This window comes from Rhinoderma darwinii, chromosome 5, assembly GCF_050947455.1.
Source record: "Rhinoderma darwinii isolate aRhiDar2 chromosome 5, aRhiDar2.hap1, whole genome shotgun sequence".
Lineage (NCBI taxonomy): Eukaryota > Metazoa > Chordata > Amphibia > Anura > Rhinodermatidae > Rhinoderma > Rhinoderma darwinii.
In genome coordinates, this window is record NC_134691.1 from 289,360,877 (window position 1) to 289,386,176 (window position 25,300).

General features: G+C 42.2%; 1 protein-coding gene across 1 annotated transcript in view; it reads left to right on the plus strand.

The window, feature by feature from the left end:
* SKAP2 (src kinase associated phosphoprotein 2) overlaps window positions 1–25,300 on the plus strand; it is a 226,835-nt gene that overhangs the window by 132,902 nt on the left and 68,633 nt on the right. The window contains exons 5-9 of the mRNA XM_075827261.1: window positions 4,337–4,411; window positions 6,820–6,903; window positions 8,547–8,671; window positions 9,555–9,612; window positions 11,418–11,495. Coding sequence (XP_075683376.1) covers window positions 4,337–4,411; window positions 6,820–6,903; window positions 8,547–8,671; window positions 9,555–9,612; window positions 11,418–11,495 — 420 coding nt within the window. The remainder of the gene's footprint in view (window positions 1–4,336; window positions 4,412–6,819; window positions 6,904–8,546; window positions 8,672–9,554; window positions 9,613–11,417; window positions 11,496–25,300) is intronic.

Here is a 25,300-nt window from a genome sequence, read left to right on the forward strand (position 1 = left end):
TACTTGTATTCCCTCAAATTAACAATTCTTTACTACTGTTTCTTAGAACTCCTCATTGTGTTGTCCCTCTGCTACTCCTCATGGAAATGTATGAAAAAATTGACAACTGGGTGTTACCACTTTCTCAATCAGTGCTGACAGAGTCAGATTGTGTAGGGACACACCGTACTGCTATGAGGAATGGTAATACTTAGTTGGCAATATATTCATAGATTTCCAAGAGGAATAACATAGGAACGGCACAACCAAGAGATCTAAGAAAAGCTGCTCCAGCATTGTTAATTCATAAGGAATACAAATATTTAGCAGAAAATTATTTTAATGTGTCTAATAAAAAAGCTGAAATGTTTAAACCCCATGGAGTTAGGTCATGACGGAACGTGAATAACTATGAAACTGTAAATGTGGATGTTGATGAGATCATCATAAGAATGAAAATGTCATATGCGACCATACAGAAATTACGGCAATTTGATATATTTAATGGAGACCTAGTGGTCTGGATTACCTGGATGTGGCCTGGTATTAAAGATGGGTAATAACGGCATAATAGCATTATTTATCCTACTACTCTGTGTACACATGGGCAGACCAGAACTAATGTTTTTCTGGATTCCACACATTGAGTTAATTTGCTGTCAATTATATCTGTAATAGCCTATTTGGCCATAGAAATTCCATTACATATGGGTATATTAATTTTCCAACCTTTTGGTGTATTAGCCGCTCCATCACAATAAGAAGAAAATGAGAGAAAAACAACGCTGACACTTGTCACCAAAAGGGCATCTCTGCTGTTAACAAAGACAATGATATGGTATTGTTATCTTTTAACATTGAAGATACGTTTGTGCAGTGTTAAAAGCAGGAAATGTCAGAGAATGTCCGCCACCACTTGACGGAAATTTAGTCAGCGCGATATTCAAAATATCTGATGGACCCTTTAGCCGAGTGCTCTTTCTCATTCTTGGCACAGGTTATTGAGAAAGATGAATCTCTAGGATGCTCATTTTGCTGCTACTGTCTCACAGATTTAAAAAATAGTCCTTGAATTACGATGTTTTCATTGTATTTCTTATTTTACTGCTGCAGCTTCTGGTAATAAGGCTAATTTAGATGATGTGTCCCGTGGACCTTGCTGAACCTCTCGTCTATTTTCTTCCCGTCTAGCTGTCATTTTGTGAATACATTTTTAAACATTTCCACAAAGTCAAGTACTATTTGTTACATCATGATTTAAGCTGTACGTCAGGGAGATAAAGTACCGGCCGGTTTTTCACAGCGCGGTCTATACAAGAGGTCTTGTCATATTTATCATCACACAGGTTTTCAGTGCCATGCCATCTTGTTTATTGACAACTTGTAAATTATATTTATATACTATCCAGCAGCAGATTTTTTTCTGTCACGGATATTCCCCTATAATGCAGAAGGTGAAATCCGCAATGAAAATCCACAGCATTTCTGCAAAAGAAAGAACATGTCGCAGGTTTGAAAATCTGCAGCGTGCTCTGATTTCCTTGCATATTTTTTCCGCTCCATTTTAGAAACCCTATCCACATATATTGTACTGTAATTTGCCGTGGATTTTCAGTATGGAATCTGCATTGAAAATCCACTGCAATTCCACTATGTCTAAATGCAGCCTAAAGGAGCCCTACCAGCAGAAATGTACATTAGACTGAGGCTATTGAGAGATTCTGATGACATTTCTCTATTAGTTACTGGAGCCTTTGTGAACATTTAAATCCCCACTTACTTCTATCTGGCCCGTTAAACCCCTAACAGCGTATAAAGGTCATCAAACAGTGACTTTGAATGACCGAGCGATCGCAAACGTCTCATTTGTATGTCTATCGGCAACGATTAGCAAAACAGACAATGGTAAAAGACATGAAACAATTTCTCACTAAACAGATGTAGAACGATATCTGCATACAATTTCTTATGGTATTTTGTTAGAGGACATTCATCTGTGAACCCTCTCTCGAATGTGAACTCAATTGTTTCAACAGGCTTTTTCTTAAGGCCCATTTACATGGGCCCGTAATCGGGAATGAGTGTTCCTGAAAACGCTTGTTCAGCCAGTTATTAGCTTGTGTAGGGCAGCGATCAGGCGACAAATGAGCAATGATGCAAACTGATAGAGACCGAACGATCGTAACAACGATCGTTCATCCCCAGACAGTAAGCATCGGCCTAATTCAATTGTTATATTTTTGTTCGCCAATAATTAAGGGCAGAAATCTGCCCATGAAGCCTTACCTCTAAGCCAATGATATATTCAAGAAGTGCACTAAGATACACTTCCAGTGGGTGTTTCATCTAACGCCCATTTCATGACTTAGTTTGTTGGCTCTTTACATATAATCAGTTATAAGAAACAAACATTTCTGTACAGTCTAAACAACTCCAACACGTCAGATTGAGTCCCAGATAGAATTTGGGGATTGGTTATTGTCGAACATGATCTTCCGGTGCACGAGTAATGGCTGATTGAGGGACCACAATTCTCTAAATCTTCTCCAATCAAAATCACTAGTGTATGGCCACTTTAAAGAGACACTCCAAATGTTTTATCTTGTGGCCCCCGTTTGTAAAGTACACTCGGTAAAAGGTAGGGCAGGCCATCATCTTACCTGGCACAATGTTGGAGAAATATCTCGGAAGTCTTTCACTATGCATTCCTATGAGACTCACATTGAGCGTCTCATAGGAATGCATAGTGAAAGAGACTTCCGCTCCACACATCAGACGCTGTAGGAATCGGCCGGTCACGTGTTATAATTCTGCTTGGGATATTTCTGAAACAAAGCGCCCGGTAAGAGAATGGCCTGCCCTACCTTTTACCAGGTGTACTTTACAAACCGGGGTCCACAATATAAAAATTTGCTGGAGTGTCACTTTATGAGTGATAAACAAAGAGAGGGGCTCCCTTTGTCATCCCATTGGTGCCCCCTGTGATTTGATTGCGTGGTACCGATTCTTTGCTATGGCAGCCAAAGGCTGAAATGGGTTGTCCAGTTTCAGCAAATTATTGTTATTTTTTGTATAATTAAAAGTTAGACAATTTTCCAATATATTTTCTGTATTAATTTCTCACAGTTTTCAAGATCTCTGCTTGTTATTCAGTAGGAACATTCGGAACATTCATTGTTTACTTCCAGTGGATACAATTCTGTCCATGATCATGTGATGGACACATTGGTGATGGTGCTGGGATCATTAGAAGGCACAACTCTGATACACATACTGTCATTCTAACGAGCCGTGCACCTGTGTGTCCATCACATGACCATGGACAGAATTTTATCAACTGGAGGTAAACAATGAATGTTCCTACTGAATAACAACAAGCAGAAATCTTGAAAACCGTAAGGAATTAAGGGCTATGTAAACCCTTGAATATATATTTTTTTTAATAAAAACGTCAGCCAGTGTGATTGGTGCAACTTTATAATTAGTTTTTATAAAAAATTTGTTTTGCTTTTTGAGATACAGCTGCTCTGTATTCTCTATTCACAGCAGCTGTATCTTTTGCTAATTCCTGCTTTCGTCAGGTCCGCGGGACTGACGGGTGCAGTAAAAGCGGGTCCTGCGTGTCTCTGACACACAGGATCCACCTGTAATCTATATATCTAAGTTGAATATTGGAATACGGAGATATTTCAATGCCTTATGTCTTATGCAACAAAATGATTGGTGAAAGTCCGCTAGTGGGACAAAAATGAAAGTAGAAAAGTATAATATAATGTGTAAAAGAAAACAAACAAGTGAAAAAATATTATCTTTTTTCCAATTAAAAAGGTTTAAAAAAAAAATATAAAAGTAATAAAACCAAAAATTTACATATTTGGTATCGTGATAATGATAATGACCCTCGGAATAAATGTAACATGTCTTCTAAACAGCACAGTGAAAATAAAAGCGGAGTTCATTCTACGCTTTTCTTCTATTTGAAAATACTACCTCTAAACTGAGATCTTCTAATTGTACGTATGTTATTATAGTCCCATTGAAAATGCAAAATTGGTCTCACAAAATCTTAGGGTAATGGCAGATACTCATTTTCTGGAGCATACAGATGCCTCGGATTCCTCAGCGTCTGACATAATGTTTGTGCGGAGCTGGTTATGCTCTGATATTATGGAAAACAGCTGTATGATTAGAAAAGCAGCTACAACATAATGTCCTGCACTGACATTCATTGTGAGAACAACATGGCAGCCACCATAGGCCACCTGCTCTGGAAATTGCTTTATGTACAGTATATATGCGGCTTATGGTACAATATCTATTGTTACTGACAGGAAAATCACCACTTTTAATTGTTTAGGAAATTTGCATCCACCGGTTGCTGCTCAGGATCTGGAAGTTACTAAGGGAGGTTATCTCGAGAAGCGAAGGAAAGGTATGTTTTAAAATATCAAAGCCAGATGGACGTGTTTTATACAGTGTTCTGTGCGCAAACGTTTCCTTAAAGGGAACCTGTCAGCAGATTCATGCTGTCCTTACCACCACCAACACCATGAAATAGCGACAGGTGCCCTGATAACAGTGAACTTTGTTTTGTTCTAAAGTGCTGCAGCGTTTCTGAGAAAATATAATATTAATAAGGGGCGCCTCGCGCCAGCCTCAGTGTGATTGACATCTCCCCTTATTTTTGTACATTGTTTACATACATTATTAGTAAATATTAAAGTTTCCCATACTCAAGAAACCAATGTAACATCAATTCAATAAATCTACCGTCATATAGGACACACAACATGTGAATGTAATAGTAATTACCTAATAAATCACAATATTAGACTGTTTACATATAGTTTTCATGTTTGGCGTATGCGGCAGTAAAAGTGCTGGCGCACATGCCAGACGTATCCATAAGTCCACATACACCCGACGTTTGGCCAAGGGTGTCCTTTTGGCATATGCTGGGCCAGTATGCATCGTCACACCTTCTTTTTTTACTGTATAATAAAGCATAGTGTGCTGCGCTATCTTATACAGAGGGACACAGAAAAAAATCCTTAGTCTATACCATCAATATCAGATCAGTCAGGGTCTGACTCCTGGCAACCCCACCAATTAGCTGACTGAGAGAGCCCTGCCAGGCTCTGATGAGCGCTTGTCCCCTTAAAGTGTAACTAAACGTTTGACAAACTTCTGACATGTCATAGTGACATGTCAGAAGTTTTGATTGGTGGGGGTACGAGCACTGAGACCCCATCCAATCACTAAAACGAAGCGGAAGAAGTACTCGTGTGAGCACTCAGCTGCTTCGTGTCTTTCTCCGGAAAGCCATTTTATCGGCGTACGGGCTCATAGACTTTCTATTGAGCCCGTACTCTGATACATTAATTTCCGCAATAAACCGAACAGACAAGAGTGCTTCTGAGTTCTGACGCTTTGTTTGAGTGATTGGTGGGGGTCTCAGTGCTCGGACCCCCACCAATCAAAACTTCTGACCTGTCACCATGACATATCAGAAGTTTGTCAAACATTTAGTTACCCTTTAATTGTTCACCAGGCACAGCGCCATACATTTGGTAGTGGCTGTGCCTGGTATTGCAGCCTAGTGCTATTCTATTGAATGGGACTGAGCTGCAGAAAGCTACCAGGCTCTGCTGCTACAAAATGTTTGGTGCTGTGTCTGCTAAACAATGAAGGGGACTTGGTGCTGACCGGAGTGACATGGACTCCTTGAGCGGAATCCCCATTGCCGATTCTGGCTGGGGATTCTGCTCCAGAAGGAGCCCCTGACGTCACTGTCCATATATGAACAGTGACCTCAGGGGTTTCCTCTAGGAGCAGAATTCCCGGCCAGATCATCAGCATCAGGGATTACGCTTGATCAGCAGCGGCAGCCGCTGTCACTGACGTCACTGTCCATATATGAACAGTGACGTCAAGGGCTTCCCTGAGCACATCGCTTAAAGTAGCGCTGTGCCTGGGGAGTCCTTGGCGAGCGAAATAGCTCCCTCTGCTCCTCTACTGTGAACTAATTCTGAAGCAGGGAGCTGATGGCAGAATATTGAGTTCAACTGTATCTGCGTCCTGAGGACGCAGATACAGTTGACAGCGGGACATATCCACAGCCGCCTGGGATAGCAGGACACCGCCCAGAATCCGGGACTATCCCATTGAATCTGGGACGGTTGGGAGGTACGCACATTAGTGCTTTGTTTAATTAACTAGGGAACCCCAAATAAATATATAATATACAGTGCTCAGATAAAACTACTAAATAACCGTACCATATTGTGCCTCTCAGAGACCTTATAACAGTACAGGCCAAAATAAAAACGTATTACCTCTTCCACATTCCTGCACCTCATAGTTATTATCTAAGAGGAAGCTTTGTGTGAGTAGCCAATCAGCAACCACACCCAGTTACCTCTCTGTTTTTGGAAGAAGTCTACAGCGGAAATGACAGCTCATAGATCATGTCAGACGTAAACTTTATGTGACTTTATTCTTGACACCATCAGAACAGAGATGGGCAGTGTAGTGATCTCCACTAAAACACCCAGGAGCCAGGACACTAAGCAGACCCTGACCATGTGCCCCAAGTGCCCAGGCATCAAGATGTAGCTGCATCAATGTATTGTTGATAAAGATTGTCGGTGCCCAATTGTTGTCAATCATGTCCTTCTTTCCTGCCCATGAACACACCAATGCTTATTACAGATTTTCTTCACAAAATATTTTGATCTCATGGAGGGTTGATCACACGTACAATAGTATGATATTTGCATAAAAGCAATCCATAAGTCTAACAACCTGTTTTAATATTAAAATTGTTTTCTCCCATGTCAGATCACAGTTTTTTTGCATCAGAATGGCAAAAGCGCTGGTGTGTACTGAGTTACTCCATCTTTTACTACTATGGGAGTGACAAAGGTATGTTCAATATTATATATTCTATATAATGTTATATACTTATTTTAGGTCTTAAATTAACATTGTAATTTCACCTTTAAGAAGCTATGTGACAATTGGTTTTAAAATAATGCAGAGATATTTACCATAACTGGCATGTTGCACATAATTTTATTTACTTGATGGAAAACATGGCACAATGAGAAAGATTTATCAATAGTATTGTAAAATGAATGAATTTACGAATCGGCAAATATGGTGCTAATTGTACCAAATTTATCAGAATGGCGCATGTGGCATTATATATTTGGTGCAAGATGTTTGGTGCAATAGGTGTCTCCTGCTTTCATAGACACAATAGAAATGTCCACTCAAGCCAAGCAAGCATGTTTAGGGTAAATTCACAGCTGATAACTGTCAGACATAAAATAGTCCAAGCCATCGTTCTCTTATTTCTGTTGCCAGCTTTACTATGATAGTTCTTAGCGTTTCTCTGGGAACATTATGTACACTAACTTGGCAGCCATGTTCTGTGTGCATTATTCTTGAACCAAAGTGCCATTCAATATTTAATCCCAACAAAAAAGTTGGTTATCTTTAAAATATATTAAAACATAAAACAATTACAGAACCATAAGTGCTCATATTTGGACATTACCAGTTTCCAACTCAGAGGTTGGGAATTCAGACAAAGGAAAAGGGAAGACTAGAGTTTATAGCCTTGCGACTAAAAAAACGGAGAGCATTTTTAAAGAAAAAGATTAATACGTTAAACTGTAACTACAACTGTGAACATCATTTCCTTTTTTAGCCAAAATTCTGTGCTAACTTTGTAATACTGTATGACTTTGTAGGGATCAGAGCTAAGTCTTCTTATACAGAGCTCCATATCCTTAGTTTCCAAAACTCAAAAATGTGTCTGCCTGCAGCCACCACAAGGGGGAGCGTAAGAGCTTACTGAAGACAGGTGTATTATTGAGTCCAATGGAAGCTGTACTAATGCAGTGAGCCCCACCTAGTGGCAGCAATGTTATCATTTAACTCTATACCTGTCATATATTATGATATTAATCAGCACAGAATTATGGCCCTAAAAAAAACTTTATATTTATAGCAGGAAGTACACTTTAATAGTGCCTATACCTCCACCCCTACCATGCACCCTTTAAGTGTAACCAGTAAGGAAACTTGAGTTTCATCTGACCCTGCTTGGCATGTTTTTCTGGTGCGTTGCAGTATTAGGCCCATCTGTACATCAGATATATATCAATGCATCATATTAAAGGATTATTTTGTTTGACTAAAATCCTCCTCACAGATGGTGCAGATGTTTTGCCAAGGTTTTCTGTTATAAAATACCCTGAGTATCAAAGAAATGATTCAAATTTTTTTTCTATCAGATATCATGGTACGCAGATTTTTGGAAATTGTGCCTAATAGAAAATGTGACATGGTGCTTATTGACATAGGATTAGTACATAGCAACAGCTGGTGCTCTCTGAGCTAGTATAGACATCCATGAATCCCCAGCATAAAATTTGTATGTAATTCTAGAGATTTCCTAAACGTTCCAGGCAAAAATACCTTTGGCCCTCGTTTCATTTACATGGCCAGCCGCTAGAGATTTAACTACAGGTGCTACTATTTTTTTTTATCTCTGACAGACAAACAGCAGAAAGGCGAATTTTCTCTAGAAGGGTACGGCGCCAGGATAAATAATACTCTACGCAAGGATGGAAAGAAGGATTGCTGTTTTGAAATCTACGCTCCTGATAAACGTGTCTATCAGGTTGGACTTTTTATGCCTCTGTAGAGATTAAATTGATAAAACTGTAACATCAGCAGTCTAGGAGGAAGAAGAACATTTGGGTTGAAACAGCTCACTAACTGGCAGACACATCTGCCTAGTGTGCTGATGCATATGGGAATATAATAAGAAAAGCAAAATTCCGATAAAGTTCATGTACTGTAAATTAAACGGGAACATCGGTGTATACATATCAATTCTATCTGTAGTTTCTTTTATGTTTTACCGCTGTCAATTTTTATTTTTCTCTATGTAGTCAGTGATAAGTTAAAGAAAAGTAGTATTCCCCAGAAGATAAATGCAGATTTATCAATACAAACACCTTTTGCGCTAAATTACAACGTGGCCGCCAGGGGTATGAAGAAATCAGACCAAACACGTACGTCAGTGGAGCATTTCAAAGATCTATCATTTCGGCATCAATATAGAATGTAGCTCTAATACACTTTAAATATCTGAAATTGTATTTGAAAATCATTTAATTAACTTGTCAGGTAATGTGTTGGAATCTGACAAGAACATTTTTAAGAAAACTATACCCAGCAGTCTAAAGATATTCACGGGTGTCTTCTAATTGTCAAGGGCAAATTTCGTTCATCAGTTTTGGCTTTGACATTGATGAAGAGAAGCAGTTTTTTTCGGCACAGCTGCCAGCTGCTGATCAGAGTTTCAAATCCATCATCCTCTGCTCCAATTACGTAAATTTGTCAAAATTAACTGTACATTATAAGAAGCATCCTAGCAAGAAAAGTATCAGTAGACACGTAAAGAATTGCTAATGTTTCCATAAAGAAGTGACATGAATGTTAGCGTTTTTAGCTGGCAAATCATTTGTGTCTGTTTCTTTTACATTTTTTTTTTCCAGTTTGCAGCATCAACCCCCAAGGAGGCGGACGAGTGGGTAAATGCAATTCAACAGCAAGGTAAATAAAATAAATAATTGTCTACAGTCTCATCAATATTTTGTAATAATCTACTCATACCATAAAAAATGCTTCCCTACAATTTAAGATGATCAGAGGGACTCTTAAAGGGGACCTGTCAGCTCCCCTGATATCTATTTAAAAAAATAATTGTATCTCCCATGAAATAACAATTCTAGAGCATCTTTTCTTAAAACTTTGCATTGTGCCATTCCTCTGTTATTTATCCTGGAAATGTATGAATACATTGACAACTGGGTGTTACCATTACCCTTGTCAAAGGTTTTGTCCATACATATTCTGACTCTCATACATACTCAGACAGAATTACAATCAGTACTGACGTCTGATGTTTGTAGAGACACACAATATTGACAGTGGGATGGTAACATCAAGTTATCGATTTATTCATAAATTTCCAGGAGGAATAACAGAGGAGCAGCACACTGCAGAGTTAAGGTACTCGAAAATTCTTATTTCATGGGATACACAAGTAGGTTCAAAAACAGTTCATATTTAAAGGAGTTCTCCATCTAAATTTAATTTAAGAAAAATCCCCCCCATTACAAAATCCAATACATATTACAGAAGCATAATCTAATACAATGTACTCCATATGTCAGCCATGTACATATAAAAAAAAATGTATTCTAAACATATACATATATTTTAGTAAATAAAAAAATTAAAAAAGGACACATCTCTCTCCCCTACCTCCCCCACCCGTCCAATGCCTCTTTTTGATATCCTGATTCCAAAGCGATAGCTCCAAATGCTTCTTGTCTTAATAAAAGCTTTCCCCAATTTTCTTTATAGGATTTTGACTGGTACAACCAACATATTTAACCACAGTATAATACTAAGGTTTCTTAGGCCCATCATCAGAGAAGATGATTCTGAGGGCCACCCTCCATCTATAAAATACATGTACACGTCCATTTTTAATTGCATCATAAACTTAGTTGGTATCATTGCACATACAGGACAATAAGGTCCAATAGTATATTTGTGAATCAATCCATAAGAAATAGACCCTAGTGGCAAGTGATTGGCTCCAAAATCAGCTCCAAATGGGGTTATCTTCTGCTGGACTTTTTTGCCCATTGTTGCGTTTCAGTCTGGGCCAGTTCTAGGATCCTCTGGTATTGGTGTGCCAGTCAAGCAGGAATTGAAGGTATCCAGTCAAAAGTAAAAATGTGACTATACACTGCAAATGATATGTCACCGTTCCAGTCTTCGGGTCCCCGTTATCATCTTTAGAAAATGGCCAAAGCAGTCTCAGACTTGACTATACAGTGTGTTCTTAAGAAGAAGAAGTCTGAGTTCCGATAACGTCATCGATACTGGCCGACTGGAGGGCATTGGAGGAAGGGTGTCTCAAACTTCCTAAGAACAGTTTGCATAGGGAAGTCTGAGACTAGCGGCCATCTTGCAAAGATGACAACAGAGGACCGGAATACTTGAATGGTGGCAGGATCGTTCACGTGGAGGACACCAAGTATGATGACTATACATTTGCAATGTATAGTCAAAATTAAACTTTTGATTGGAGGGTCATTTTAGTTGCAATAAAAAACATATAAGGTATTATAATTCATGTAATTATTTGAATATAAATGTCCTGTTACTACTAGATAAATAAAGCTATTTTTCCTACACCAGCATATGCATAGCATTTACATATGAGATGACTGCATTTGTGGAAGTTGTACAAACTCTCCTTAGATAACATGCAGGTTTTAGCTTTTAGCGTTAAAATCCACCAAAGTGAACTTAGTTTTAATAAGCAATGCCTTTTTCTATAGATGGCGAAACGTATGATGATGTGAACCAGCCATTTCCCATTGATGAAGAACATGAAGACATTTATGAAGAGCTTCCAGGTATGACTGCTCCTTGTCACATCCAAAGAAACAGTAAATCCTCAATATTATTAATATTATTATTAGGCACCTAAAGCATCTGTGGACATTTGTACAAAGAGACGTAATATAAAATTCTTCAGATTTTATCTTCTCCATATACAGCTTATGGGTATTGCTAGGCGGGGGGCATCAATGGAGAAGTGACTGCGGGCCCTCTTCATTGACGTCCATGGGAGTTACATAAAGATCAGGGTGCTGCTACTATAAATGTCTAAGATGTCAATACCCCATTTTTCTTGCTTGATTGTGCTAGGACCAAAGTTAGGCCACATATATCCAGAGGTCATAGTGTACCCTTGATTTTTTGCCACACCCCATCCATGTAAGATTCAGGACTTTTAGGCTACAGTATTTTAGATTAAAACGGTGATTTGGGACCTTGATTTAGCATTTCCACTTTCAAAAGACCTTCACCCCTTTAACCCCTTCATGCACTGCATCGTAATAGTATGTTGTGGTGAGCGGGTCATACTATTACAGTGCAGTGATGGAGCAGGCATAGGAGCTGCCGATATCCTGCTCTAACGGCTGGGATCAGAGATAACTCCAATCCCCGCTGTTTAATCCCTTAAACGCTGCGGGCAATAGAATCCAGGCACATAATTTCTCTAACAGATAGAGGGGGCTACGTCTGTAAGCCCATAGGCAACCCTTCTAGGGGTGCCGATGTGTTGCTATGGCAGCCTGGGGCCTAACAATGGCCCGTAGATCTGCCATGTATGGGAGCCTATTAGGCCCTGCCAGAGGTAGGACCCAATATGATGCATGTCAGTTTAACAAGCGATCAGGAAATTGGATCTTCAAATCCCATAGGGGGTCTAAAAAAAAATACATAAAAGTTTTAAAAAGTTTATAGAAAAATAATAAAAAACCTTAATAAAAAAAGTTTTGTACCTTATAAAATGCTTTTTAATGGGAAAAAGTTACGAAAATTAAAAAACTACACATACTTGATTTCTGCGTCAATAACCACCCATACTATCAAAATTTTCAAACTTTATTTATCCCGCATGGTGCACATTGTTAGAAAACAATGGCAGAATTGCAGTTTTTTGGTCACTTTGCCTCCCAAAAAATAAATAGCAAGTGATCAAAGTCATATGTACCCCAAAATGGCACCAATTGAAACGACAAGTCCTCATGAAGCTCCGTAAAAGAAAAATGTATGGCAATAGAAAAAAGTTTTTATCATGCAAAATTAGTAAAACATAAAAAAAAATATAATTTTGGTAATGCCATAATAGTAACGACACGGAGAACAAAGTTAACATGTCATTTATACTGCACGGTGAACGCTGTAAAAACAAAACTCAAGAAGCAATGGTAAAATAGCTTGGTTATTTTTTGTTCCATTATGCCCTCCCAAAAAATTTATAAAATTTGTTCAATACACTATATGTGCCCCAAAATTCTGCCATTAAAAAATACAACTCATACCGCAATAAATGAGCTCTTATACGGCTATGATGAAAAAAATGAAAGAATTATGGCTTTTGGAATGAAGAGATGAAAAAATGAAAAAAATTGCTGCATCATTAAGGCTGAAACTAGGCCTTATTACATTTTCCTGCAAATGTTTGTAACCCATAGTTGTGGTAGTAATCTGAACTTGACAATACAGTAATTTACCATCTGAAACAATAAAAGGTCTTAAGAATTGACACTGCTTTCCCCTGAAATTTGCTTGCTGCACATAACAATACTGATTCCAGATAATGGCACAAATAGGGCCATTATAATGAAAAGGATCAGTCCTTATGGGAATTCCCTGCTTCTTACCTACTCTAATTTAATGACTTCCATGAACTAGTGAATTTGTCATCTTTTGCTAGGACTAATGCTTTCCTGGAAATACCATATATTAAAGGGCAACACTTGTCCCACAATTTCAGTACATCAGCCAGAAGTAAACTCTGCCACCATGGTCTAGTACACTCGTATATTGCAATGTGCTTTACTCTATAGAAACTCAACCAGAATAAAGAGAGAGAAAGAGAAAGGTTAATACAGGGCATGTACTTTACTTCTTGCTAGCCAGGTACAGTAATAATGTTCATGAAAAACTCTTTAAAGGGAAATGGTTATCTGATCACACAGAATTATTTCAATCATACATTTATTAAAGTGGTTGTACTGATTTGAAAAACATAGCTGCTTTCTTCCAAAAACAGTGCCACACCTGTCCACAGGTTGTGTGTGGTATTGCAGCTCAGCCCAATTCAATTAAATGGAGCTGAGCTGCAATATCAGACATAACCCATGGACAGGTGTGGAGCTGTTTCCGGCAGAAAGTAGACTTTTTTTATTTTTTGTAAACCACTATAAACACAGCTTCGGTGGGTCTAACCTTCCTTCAAGAAATAAATTTTTGTTGATATACAATACCTAAAAGACAGCTGAATTCTAAAGGTACTGTTATAGCAAGTATCAGATTGCAGATTTTGCCTCTCTATGGCATCATTTCTAATGCATCAGATGATGGCATGATAGTTTAACACTAGCCACCTAGTGGCAGAACTATGTAATGCAGCATGGTAGAATCTACCACATGTGGAAGGAATCAAGAACACAAAAATATAAAAGCAATGGTTATACTATTTTGTTAGGACCATACAAAATACAACAATATACCATCACTCAACAAGATGTAGTAAACACATTTTTTATGTTTAATCTGTTTTAGTTAAACTATTCAAATAAGAAACTCATGCACATGGCAGTATCACAGTGATCCTAAATATGACACTGAAAGCAAGCTATGAGGTCATACTGTATGCACACAGAGTTACACAAAGATGTTTTCTAACAGATTCTGTATGAGTATCGTCATTCACAGAAACACTATGACGGCAATGAGTGGCTACGTATCTGCATATGGACCTGAGGGCTGTCACGGCACGGGGTATGGACCCACTGGGCTGTACTGCGTAGCAGAGTAGCAGCTGACCAAAAAGGTACTAAACAATGTCTATAGTTCGGAACAGGTATCTGAGGCAATGTAGACAGTAGCGGAGGCACAACTTGACTTTCACAGCAGGTGGCACCGTGGTAGTCAATGCAGGGTCTAAGAGATCCATCCTTCCTTTTGACAAAGAAGAACCCGGCTCCGGCCGGGGATGAAGACTTTTGTATGAAGCCCCTCTCCAGATTCTCCTTAATGTAGGCCGACATAGACTGGGTCTCTGGCAAGGAGAGAGGGTATATTCTACCACGAAGAGGAGACGAATCAGGAACCAAGTCGATAGGACAATCGTATGCTCGATGTGGTGCCAATGTCTCTGCTTCCTTTTTGTTGAAGTCATCAGCGAACTCAGAGTAACACGGAGGCAACCCTGCCAATGACTGATGCGGGGAAGGCTGGGACGGATGGACATGCACCAGACAGCGGTCGAGACACTTGGGGCCTCACTGGAGAACCTCTCCGGAGTTCCAATCCAGGACTGGGGCATGAAGACGGAGCCAAGGCAAACCCAGCAGCACGGGGTTGACGACCTTGGACAGGACATATAGGGAGATGAGCTCAGAATGAAGAGCTCCCACTTGAAGTCTTAATGGCTTGGTCACAGACAATACTGGGTCAGGCAAAGGCAGTCGATCTACTGAGGCAACGATCAACGGTCTCTCCAGCAAAACAGTAGGCAATTGAAGAAGATCCACAAGGTCTTGGCAGATGAAATTGGCTGCGGAGCCAGAGTCCAGGTAGGCAGAGACTGGATGAGGTCTCTCGCCAGCGACGATGGTCACAGGAATAAACAGTTTGGAAGATAATTCTCTATTAAATGCCGCTACGCCCAGGGTTGTCTCTCCAATCAATCCCACGCGTTGGGCTTTCTTTGGCCTCTGGGGGCACAGACGCATGACATAGCCAGCGAGGCCGCAATATAGACAGAGTCCCGAGGTGCGCCTGCGCTGTTTTTCTTGAACGGACAGTTTAAGCCGATCAACTTGCATCGGAACCTCGGGCACAGCAGAAGAACAAGGCAAAAAGGGTTGCTGGAAGTTGGGCGCCAATCTAGGAAGCCGTCTCTCCTGTAGAATTTCTTGTGATCTCTCCCTGAGCCTTATGTCCACACGGGTAGCCAGTAGAATCAGGTCGTCCAAGGCAGCTGGGAGATCTCGAGTAGCCAGTTCGTCCTTGTTCTCAGGCGATAGGCCATGCCAGAGAAATGCTACCAAGGCCTCATTGTTCCAGGACAGTTCTCCTGCCAGAGTCCGGAATTGTCCTCCAGGTGTCCTCCTGACGCAGGTTAAAGATAGCAGTGGCTGCCGACGAGACTCGTCCAGGCTCCTCAAATACGGAACGGAACAACCGCACGAACCCCTGGAAGTCTCGGGTTTCGGGTCCCTGTCGTTCCCAGATTGGATTTGCCCATGCCAGGGCCTTGCCGGCAAGTAGAGATATAATGAAGGCGATCCTGGCTCCATCTGAAGGAAATGCTCGGGCGTGCAGAGTGAAGTGGATTTGGCATTGGTGCAGAATTCCCCTGCACGAACTTGCGTCTCCATGGAACCGAGGTGGCAATGGCAGCGAGAACCGCGGGTCCGAACTGGGACTGCCAGGAGGTGTAGCAGGAGGGTAGATCGGAGGAGCTTGAATAGGAGTGGTGACGGAAGTAGCTAACGCCCCTAGCTGCTGTACCATGGAGTCTACTGCCACAAAGCACAAAGAGTTGATCCTGTCATGCCTGCAGATACTGCAGGTCCACCTGCATGGCTTGGGAGGATGACAGGCTCTTGACTTGGCCAGCGGGGTACATCTCCTGAGCGTACTCTCACGGCGTGGGGTGTGGACCCACTGGGCCGTACTGTGTAGCAGGGTAGCAGCTGACCAACAAGGTACAAAACAATGTCTATAGTTCGGAACGGGTACCTGAGGCAATGTAGACAGTAGCGGAGACACAACTTGACTTTCACAGCAGGTGGCACCGTGGGTGCAGCGGAAGACACGACTTGACTTTCTCTGCAGGTGGCACCGTGGATGCAACAGAAGACTTGACTTGACTTTCACAGTAGATACGATAGCACGGGATACAGGGTACAGGCGGCAGGAACGGGTAACACTGGGAACTGGAAAACACTGGGAGACCATTTGCAAGACAAACTTAGGTAAACAACAACGCTCAGGCGAGGAACAAGTGGGCAGAGCCCCTTTTTATAGTCCAGCAGCCATTTGGGCTAATTATTGATGTGTGACAGCTGGACGCGTACTGGCCCTTTAGGGCCTTGCACGCGCGGGCACGCGCGCCCTGCGGGAATCAGTCCGAGGACCCGGACAAACATCTATGAAAAAATTTATGTCCTAATACCATTTAATCATTTCATTATTAATATACATTTTTAGACATTCAGAAAACTTATGAGCGGGGCCCGACTTAGGATAGATGGCGCCCCGTGCAAAATTATCTTTTGGTGCCCCACCCTATCATAAAAAAAATGCCCCATAAAAAAAGTATAATGCCCCCCACAGTATAATGCCCTATATAGTGCCCCACACAGTATAATGCCTTTAAGGACACAGTATTTTGTCCTCTAATTGTGCCCACACAGTATTATGCCCCCTAAGTGCCACACACCGTATATTGCCCCCTGTAGTACTCCTTCACAGTATAATGTCCACTTAGTGGCCCCCACATAGTATAATGCCCCCTCCTCTGGCTGCCACACATGGCCCCCCTTATAGATCGTGCCCACTGTAGATTGTGCCATACAGCTTCCCTGTAGACAGTGCCATAATCCCCCACCTCCTCCTTGTAGATCGTGCCATACAGCCCCCACCTCCCCCTTGTAGACAGTGCCATACAGCCCCCACCTTCCCCTTGTGGACAGTGCCCCCCAAAAAAAAAGAATTGTACTCACCTAAGCCCCGTTCCCATGACGAACTGAGCTGCTCCACGACGGGATCCTTGCGTAGGCCGGCGTGATCCTGTAGCCTAGTACAGAGTTTCCCAACCTTTTCAGACTTGAGGCACCACTGCAAAAATAAAATTTCCTCAGGGCACCCCTACCAAAAATTGTTTCGAGAAAGACAGAAAACCAAAAACAAGCCCTACAATCGTAGGGTATAGTCACACAGCGTTTTTTGTAAGGCAACAAAAATCTGCCTCAAAATACCTTCAGCAATTTTTAAGCAAATTTTGAATTGACAGCGTTGCTTTTATTATTTTTTTTTGCGTTTTTTTTTAAGCCGTTGAAGCTAATGCAAGAGACGCAGGCAAAAAAGCTCCAAATTAGGTATTTTCTGCCTCCTATTAATTTCAATTGGAGCTCAGAGGTGGAAACTACTTGAAGACTATCAGTAAAATGACCATCAGCCAGCCACTCACTGATTCCCCCTGTAGATAGTGCCACACAGCCCCCTGTAGATAGTGCCACATAGCCCCTTGTAGGTAGTGCCACACAGCCCCCTGTAGGTAGTGCCACACAGCCCCCTGTAGATAATGCCACACAGCCCCTTGTTGGTAGTGCCACACAGCCCCCTCTAGGTAGTGCCACACAGCCCCCTTGTAGGTAGCGCCACAGAGCCCCCTTGTAGGTAGAGCCACACAGCCCCCTGTAGATAGTGCCACACAGCCCCCTGTATATAGTGCCACTCAGCCCCCTGTAGGTAGTGCCACACAGCCCCTTGTAGTTAGTGCCACACAGCCCCCTGTAGGTAGTGCCACACAGCCCCTTTGTAGGTAGTGCCACATAGCCCCCTGTAGGTAGTGCCACACAGCACCCTGGTAGGTAGTGCCACACAGCCCCCTGGTAGTTAGTGCCACACAGTCCCTTGGTAGGTAGTGCCACACAGCTCAATTTTAGGTAGTGCCACACAGGCCCCTTGTAGGTAGTGCCACATAGCCCACAGCCCCCTTATAGATAGCACCCCACCCATCCTGTAGGTAACGCCACTGTAGCTCCTTGAAGGAGCGGAATCCCCCTGTGACCGGGGATTCCACTCCTGGAGCGCTCCGCTTGATGTCTCTGTCCATATATGGACAGTGACATCAGTGGCAACTCCTGAAGCGGAATCCCCGTCCACAGCATTGCCGACGCTGTGACCGGGGATTCCACACCAGTAGAAGCCACTGTCATCTGTGTCCATTTATGGACAGTGACGTCCCTGGTTTCTCCTGGAGTGGAATCCCCGATCACAGCGTCGACAATGCTGTGGACGGGGATTCCGCTTCAGGAGTTGCCTCTGATGTCTTTTTCCATATATGGACAGGGACATCAAGCGCTCCGGCCAGACTGGGATTCTGCTCCTTCAGGGAGCTACAGTGGTGCTAGTAGATAGCAGAGCAGGAAGATACCTCCCTACTCTACTATAATGGCGTCGCTACCGCTATAGCGACGCCACTGAGTGAAGAAGCGCCCGGGCAGAAGGGCGGCTGTTGAGTCGCCGGCCCGGGTGCTTTTGAAACAAGCAGGGGAAGGGAGCCAGCAGCATCCCCTTCCACCTGCTGGAGTGATGCGCCCTGTGCAATGGCACAGGTCGCACACCCCTAAGGCCGGCCCTGCTTATGAGGCATAAAGCTTGTACACCCACGCTATTCCTCATTAAGGCCCAATGCACATGACCGTAGTTTTCATTTGTAATAAAGGATCAGTTAAGTACGGATGAAATTGTGGACCCATTAATTTCTATTGGCCACGGACATCTTTCAGTTACATAGTTACATAGTTAGTACGGTCGAAAAAAAAACATATCTACATCAAGTTCAACCAAGGGATGGGAAAAAGGGAAGGGAGATATATACAGGGGTGTGTGTCCAGGACGTAGAAATGATTCCGCAAAATATAGAACATATCCTATTCTTGTCCGCAATTGTGTTACAGACTCGCCTCGTTGCAATTGCGGATGGCAGTGGCGTCGCTAGGCATTTAAAACCGGCGCTTGTGCCCCGGATAAAAAGTCGACTGCCCGAAACTGCTGACAAGCTCCTTAAGAAAAAAATTACATTTTTTGTCTTAGCGCTATGCTGCCTCCGGCTTGCTGCAACATGCGTAGTGAGTACCTCCTCTCCGGCGCAGCGCTCTATAGTGCAGTGAGACAGGAAGTGTAGGCACGTGACGTCAGTCAGCCATCAGCACACAGAGGAACAAGTGTCTACTCCCGGATCATAGGCAGCACATTTCTGAACAGGGATAGGACAGGAGAGTTCTACTTGCTTGGTAGGTTAGGTTATATTTTTTTGTGTGACCTATGCCTAGCCCCTGCCCATGCACAGATAATTAAAATGAGAGCATAATAAATGTACATCAACTAGCTGGTTAATAAAGTAAAAAATGTAAGCATACTGAAAAATTTTATTATTTAGTTTCAGTTTCAGTATGCCTCAATTTTTATATTCTTTATATTCTAAACCAGGGTTCTCAAACACGTGGCCAGATGGTCGCATGCAGCCCCTGAGACTGTCATCTGCGGCCCACGGGGCACCGTAGCTCCCTTGGAAGAGGAGAGTTTAATCTGAAGAAGGAGCGCTCTGTCACACAGCCACCTGTAGATAGTGCACCCCCCCAGCAGGTTTGACAGCACTACACCCTCCCTGTAGATAGCTCTATTGGGGCTCGCTCTAGGAGTGGACTCCCCAGCCAGAGCATTGCCGACGCTTTGGCCAGGGAATCCTCTGCTGGAGGAGCCCCTGAAGAAACTGTCCATATATGGACAGTGATGTCAGGGGCTTCCCCAGAGATGTCAGGAGATGGACACAGATGTCAGGAGATGGACAGTGATGTCAGGAGCAGAGCTGGAGTTCCAGGCAGAGTACTAGTAGCACTCTACCCGGGACTCCTGCTCTGGGGTTGCCCCTGACATCACTCTCCGGTCCAGGAGGATGTCTATGGATGTCTATGGACAGTGACGTCAGGGGCTCCTGCAGCAGAGGAATCCCCAACCAAAGTGTCGGCAACGCTCTAGCTAGGGATTTCACTCCTAGAGGGAACCCCAATGGAGCTATCTACAGGGGTGTGGGTGTGTGTGGCACTATCTATAGGGGGTGTGTATGTGGTACTATCTACAAGGGGGTGTGTGTGGCATTATTTACAGAGGGCACTGTGGCACTGTCTACAAAAGTCACTGTGGCACTATCTACGGAGGGCACTGTGGCACTATCTACAGGGGGCACTGTGGCACTATCTACAGAGGGCACTGTGGCACTATCTAAAGAGGGCACTGTGGCACTATCTACAGAGGACACTGTGGCACTACCTACAGAGGACACTGTGGCACGATCTACAGAGGGCACTGTGGCAATATCTAAAGAGGGCATTGTGGCACTATCTAAGACGGGGCTGCCCAATCTTGACATTCTTCTGTCTGCCAAACGCTGCCAACTGAGCCACCAGACTGCATTTAGCGACACTTAAACTGGAGAATTGGATTGTTAAAATACACGTGGAATATCCTTGCAAATTTACTGTAAATTTATACCTAGCGGTATTATTGTAGCAATGTAGTATTATTATAGTAATGTAGTATTGTTATAGTAATGTAGTATTATTATAGTAATGTAGTATTGTTATAGTAATGTAGTATTGTTATTATAGTAATGTCGTTTTATTATAGTAATTTAGAACATACCCTAAGCCTATCATGTATGATACTGTCTGCTAAGACAATGTATCCAATTCTATCCAGTGGTGCAGCTGTAGGAGCCTCTGTCTTTTTTTCGGGGGGGGGGGGGAAACATGTCTCGGGGCTTGTGCCCCTGATCTTTTAAGACCCTAGCAACGGATGTAAATCCTTATTTGCAGACAGTAAAAACCCTTAGGGTATGTGCACACGCAAACTCAAAAACGTCTGAAAATATGGAGCTGTTGTCAAGGGAAAACAGCTCCTGATTTTCAGATGTTTTTTAGCTACTCGCGTTTATCGTGGCGTTTTTTTACGAGCGTTTTTTGAGCTGTTTTTCTATAGAGTCAATGAAAAACGGCTCCAAAAATGGCTCAAGAAGTGACATGCACTTATTTTTTGCGGGCGTTTTTTTACGTGGCCGTATTGAAAAACAGAACAGCGTTTTTCCCATTGAAATCAATTGGCAGATGTTTGGAGGCGTTCTGCTTCCGATTTTCCTGCCATTTTTCAGCCGTTTACGGCCAGTAAAACATCCAAAAATAAGCCGTGTGAGCATACCCTTACAGTCGTGTGCATGAGGCTTAATGCCATTTTCACATGGATGTCTATTCATCTATAGGACCACAGCTTTCCCACATGGGGGTTAATCCTAATGTAAAAATCCACTCTGAGTGTACACGAGCGAAAGAAAATATATACAAAGAAGAAGAAATGGTAAATGACAGTATATATTGTTGTAACTTATCACATTAATAAAACTCTTAACCCTTGACCCCAGAGTTTAGGATAAAACTAGTAAGGACAGAGCAGGGGAAAAGACGCTTGTTAGTTTTATGCATTTGGTCGCCTTTAATTCTTCTAGTCGTTTCTGCTGGTGGGTCACCGATGCAGTAAGTGCAAAAAAATCTGTTCCCTAAACAATTTCGAAGCAATTGTGGGATAGAAAGAAGCATCTGGGAGCCAGACCTTTCCTTTATACGCTGCCAAAAGCTTGATTTCCTATCTGTAAAGTGTAGTACAGTAAGAGGACTGTCCCTCTCTAGTCATGATCTATAAATTACGTTCTCAGGCATTAGTCTCATCTGGGCCAAGTTTATATCAGTCTACAGTAACCGCAGTTACCGAAATTTCTTGTCTCTGTGTACAGAAGAGGCTGCACATTGAAATGAAGCACAGCTTGTGAATACTTCACATTTTTTTGATATTTGGAGGATGAAGTCCTCGGCTCTGTTCTTCATCAGTTTGTCATTCAGCTAAAATATACAAAAATAAGTTAAACTCGCATTATTTATATTGTGATCATTTCTAAAACTCACAAGCTGTATGGCTGGTGATACATTTTACTGGAGGTATATAATGATTCTTCAGGGATCAAGTACAGAGCTTTTAAATCCCCATAGAAGTCTAAATCATTTTCAGCATTCACACTAGGCGGAAGATTCATGTATTTTGGTTGTGTTTTGGAACAAAAAAGTACTACTGGAGCCATTCATGAATGTTATATTTTATCTTCATGCTGTCGTATAAGAGCAGTTACTTATAATTATTGCTCCGACATAATATGCGTATTGTCAAAATATCAGATTTGGTTTGTTTGGTTTTTATGGAGTCTGTCCTTTGAAATTAGGACATCTGTCAAGTGCCCTAAAAAAAACAAAAAACTTATTAAAAGGCCCCTCCTCCACCCATGGCCACTCAGGCCGCCAGCAGAGTAAAGGCCCTTTTAAACAGGCCAATGATCGGGCAAATGAGCGCTCATCGTTGGTCGTATCGTTTATGCAGCACTAAATATTATCGTGGTCGACAGCACGTCTCCCTATGTAAACAGGAAGATGTGCTGCCGACATGATGGAAATGTATGGGAACGAATTATCGTAGTCACGATCGCTTGTCCCCATACAAAAGGAATCAGCGCACCTTGTGAAAGGAGCAAATGAGCGCTGATCAACAAACTGTCTTGTTGACCGGCGCTCGTTTTCACGGCCCATATCGGCCGTGTAATAGGACCCTTAGGCCTTTTCCACACAGTGCAGATTTGATGGAGATTTTGCATGTTTTTGTTTTAAGACAAAACTAGGAACGGAACCTACACAGAAGAAATATATAAAGGAAGGCCTTAAAGTGTCTCCTCTCCTGGATCCAATTCTGGTTTGGGCTTAAAAAATGCATGCAAAATCTGCATCAAATCTGCACTGTGTGAATAAGGTAAAAGAGGAGTCTTGTCACCTCGTATAACTTTAGGTGCCAAATGGAGTCACACAGGGTTTTTAGCTGTGTTCAAAAAAACGATGTCCCAAAACGCCTACAAAAACACCTGCAGTTTTCCAAAATTCTAAGCACTTTTATAGTGTTTTTAGTAGCTTTTTGTAAATAATGGGGCAAACTTATTAAGCACTCTTTGTGACGTAGAAATAATTTGCGATTTTTGTCTTTTTCTGCTGCATCTACAACTTTCTGAAAGTGGGCAGCGCTTAGTGAAAGGGGTCGTGGCCAGTCACAACAAATTTATTATAATTTACGCCAGAAACTGATGTAAATTCTACATACATTAAGGCAGATTTACTTAGCTGTGTAAGATTCAGACAGTGTAAACTTAAACCAGGCAGTCAGAAGATGCACCAAATTAATCCCAATGGTGCACGCTGTATGATAAATTTGGCGCATCTTGCATGACCTGTTAGACACTTCTCATTTTACTTTACCACCTTTGATTTGACTTATTTTGCAACAGAATTTTGTGCCAAATTTTTGTAACATTTTGGTGTAATTTTTGCATTTAAGCCACGCCCTTTCCCTTAAGCCACACCCCTTCCAGGGCCCCTTTTAAAAGTGTCTAGTGAGGTGCAAACATCTGGTCTAAAATTAGGTACTCCAAAATGCACCACAATTTGACACATTCTAAAAGCAGACACAGTATTAAATCTGCCCCACTGAGTATTAAATCTGCCCCACTACATTTGGGTTTGTTGCATTTTTGTTGCGTTTTTGTAATCAGTGTCGTTCTTCTCAAAATGCAGCCTTCTCTAGGTGTGGCTTTTTTCCCCATAGACTTTTCTAATGGACTTCAAAAATAAGAAAAAAACGCATGTACACAATGAAACTAAAACTGTCCACCATAAACGCTGCAATCAGGTTTCCATCACATATTGGCCCACATCTACTAATGCTGTCTGAGGGTATGTTCACACGGCCTATTTTCGGCCGTTTTTCGGGCCGCAAACTGCCGAAAAACGGGCAGAAAATCGGAAGCAGAACGTCTCCAAACATCTGCCCATTGATTGAAATGGGAAAAACGGCGTTCTGCTCCGACGGGCCTTTTTTTTACGCGTGCAGAAAAGAAGTGCAGTTTTTGGAGCCATTTTTCATAGGCTCTATTGAAAACAGCTCCAAAAACGGACGTAAAAAACGCCACGAAAATCGCGAGCGGTTTAAAAAACGTCTGAAAATCAGGAGCTGATTTCCCTTGAAAACAGCTCAGTATTTTCAGACGTTTTTGAGTTTGCGTGTGAACATATAGGCACAAAATGGCCGAAAAAAGGCAGCGTGAACATACCTTAAGGGCATGGCCCCACGTGGCGGATTTCTTCCGCAACTGTCCGCATCAATGCCGCACAGAATCTGTGTTGTAGATTCTGTTGCGGATCTGCCCAAAATGTGAAGTAAATTGATGCGGACTGGCCGTTGTGTATTGAGGTGAAAGTACTTCCCTTCTCTCTATCAGTGCAGGATAGAGAGAAGGGACAGCACTTTCCCTAGTGAAAGTAAAAGAATTTCATACTTACCGGCCGTTGTCTTGGTGACGCGTCCCTCTTTCGGCATCCAGCCCGACCTCCCTGGATGACGCGGCAGTCCATGTGACCGCTGCAGCCTGTGATTGGCTGCAGCCGTCACTTGGACTGAAACGTCATCCTGGGAAGCCGGACTGGAGAAAGAAGCAGGGAGTTCTCGGTAAGTATGAACTTCTATTTTTTTTACAGGTTGATGTATATTGTGATCGGTAGGTCACTGTCCAGGGTGCTGAAACAGTTGCTGCCGATCGCTTAACTCTTTCAGCACCCTGGACAGTGACTATTTACTGACGTCGCCTAGCAACGCTCCCATAATTACGGGTGCACACACGTAGTCATCCGTAATTACGGGAGCCCCATTGACTTCCTCAGTCTGGCTGTAGACCAAGAAATACATAGGTCCAGCCAGAATGAAGAAA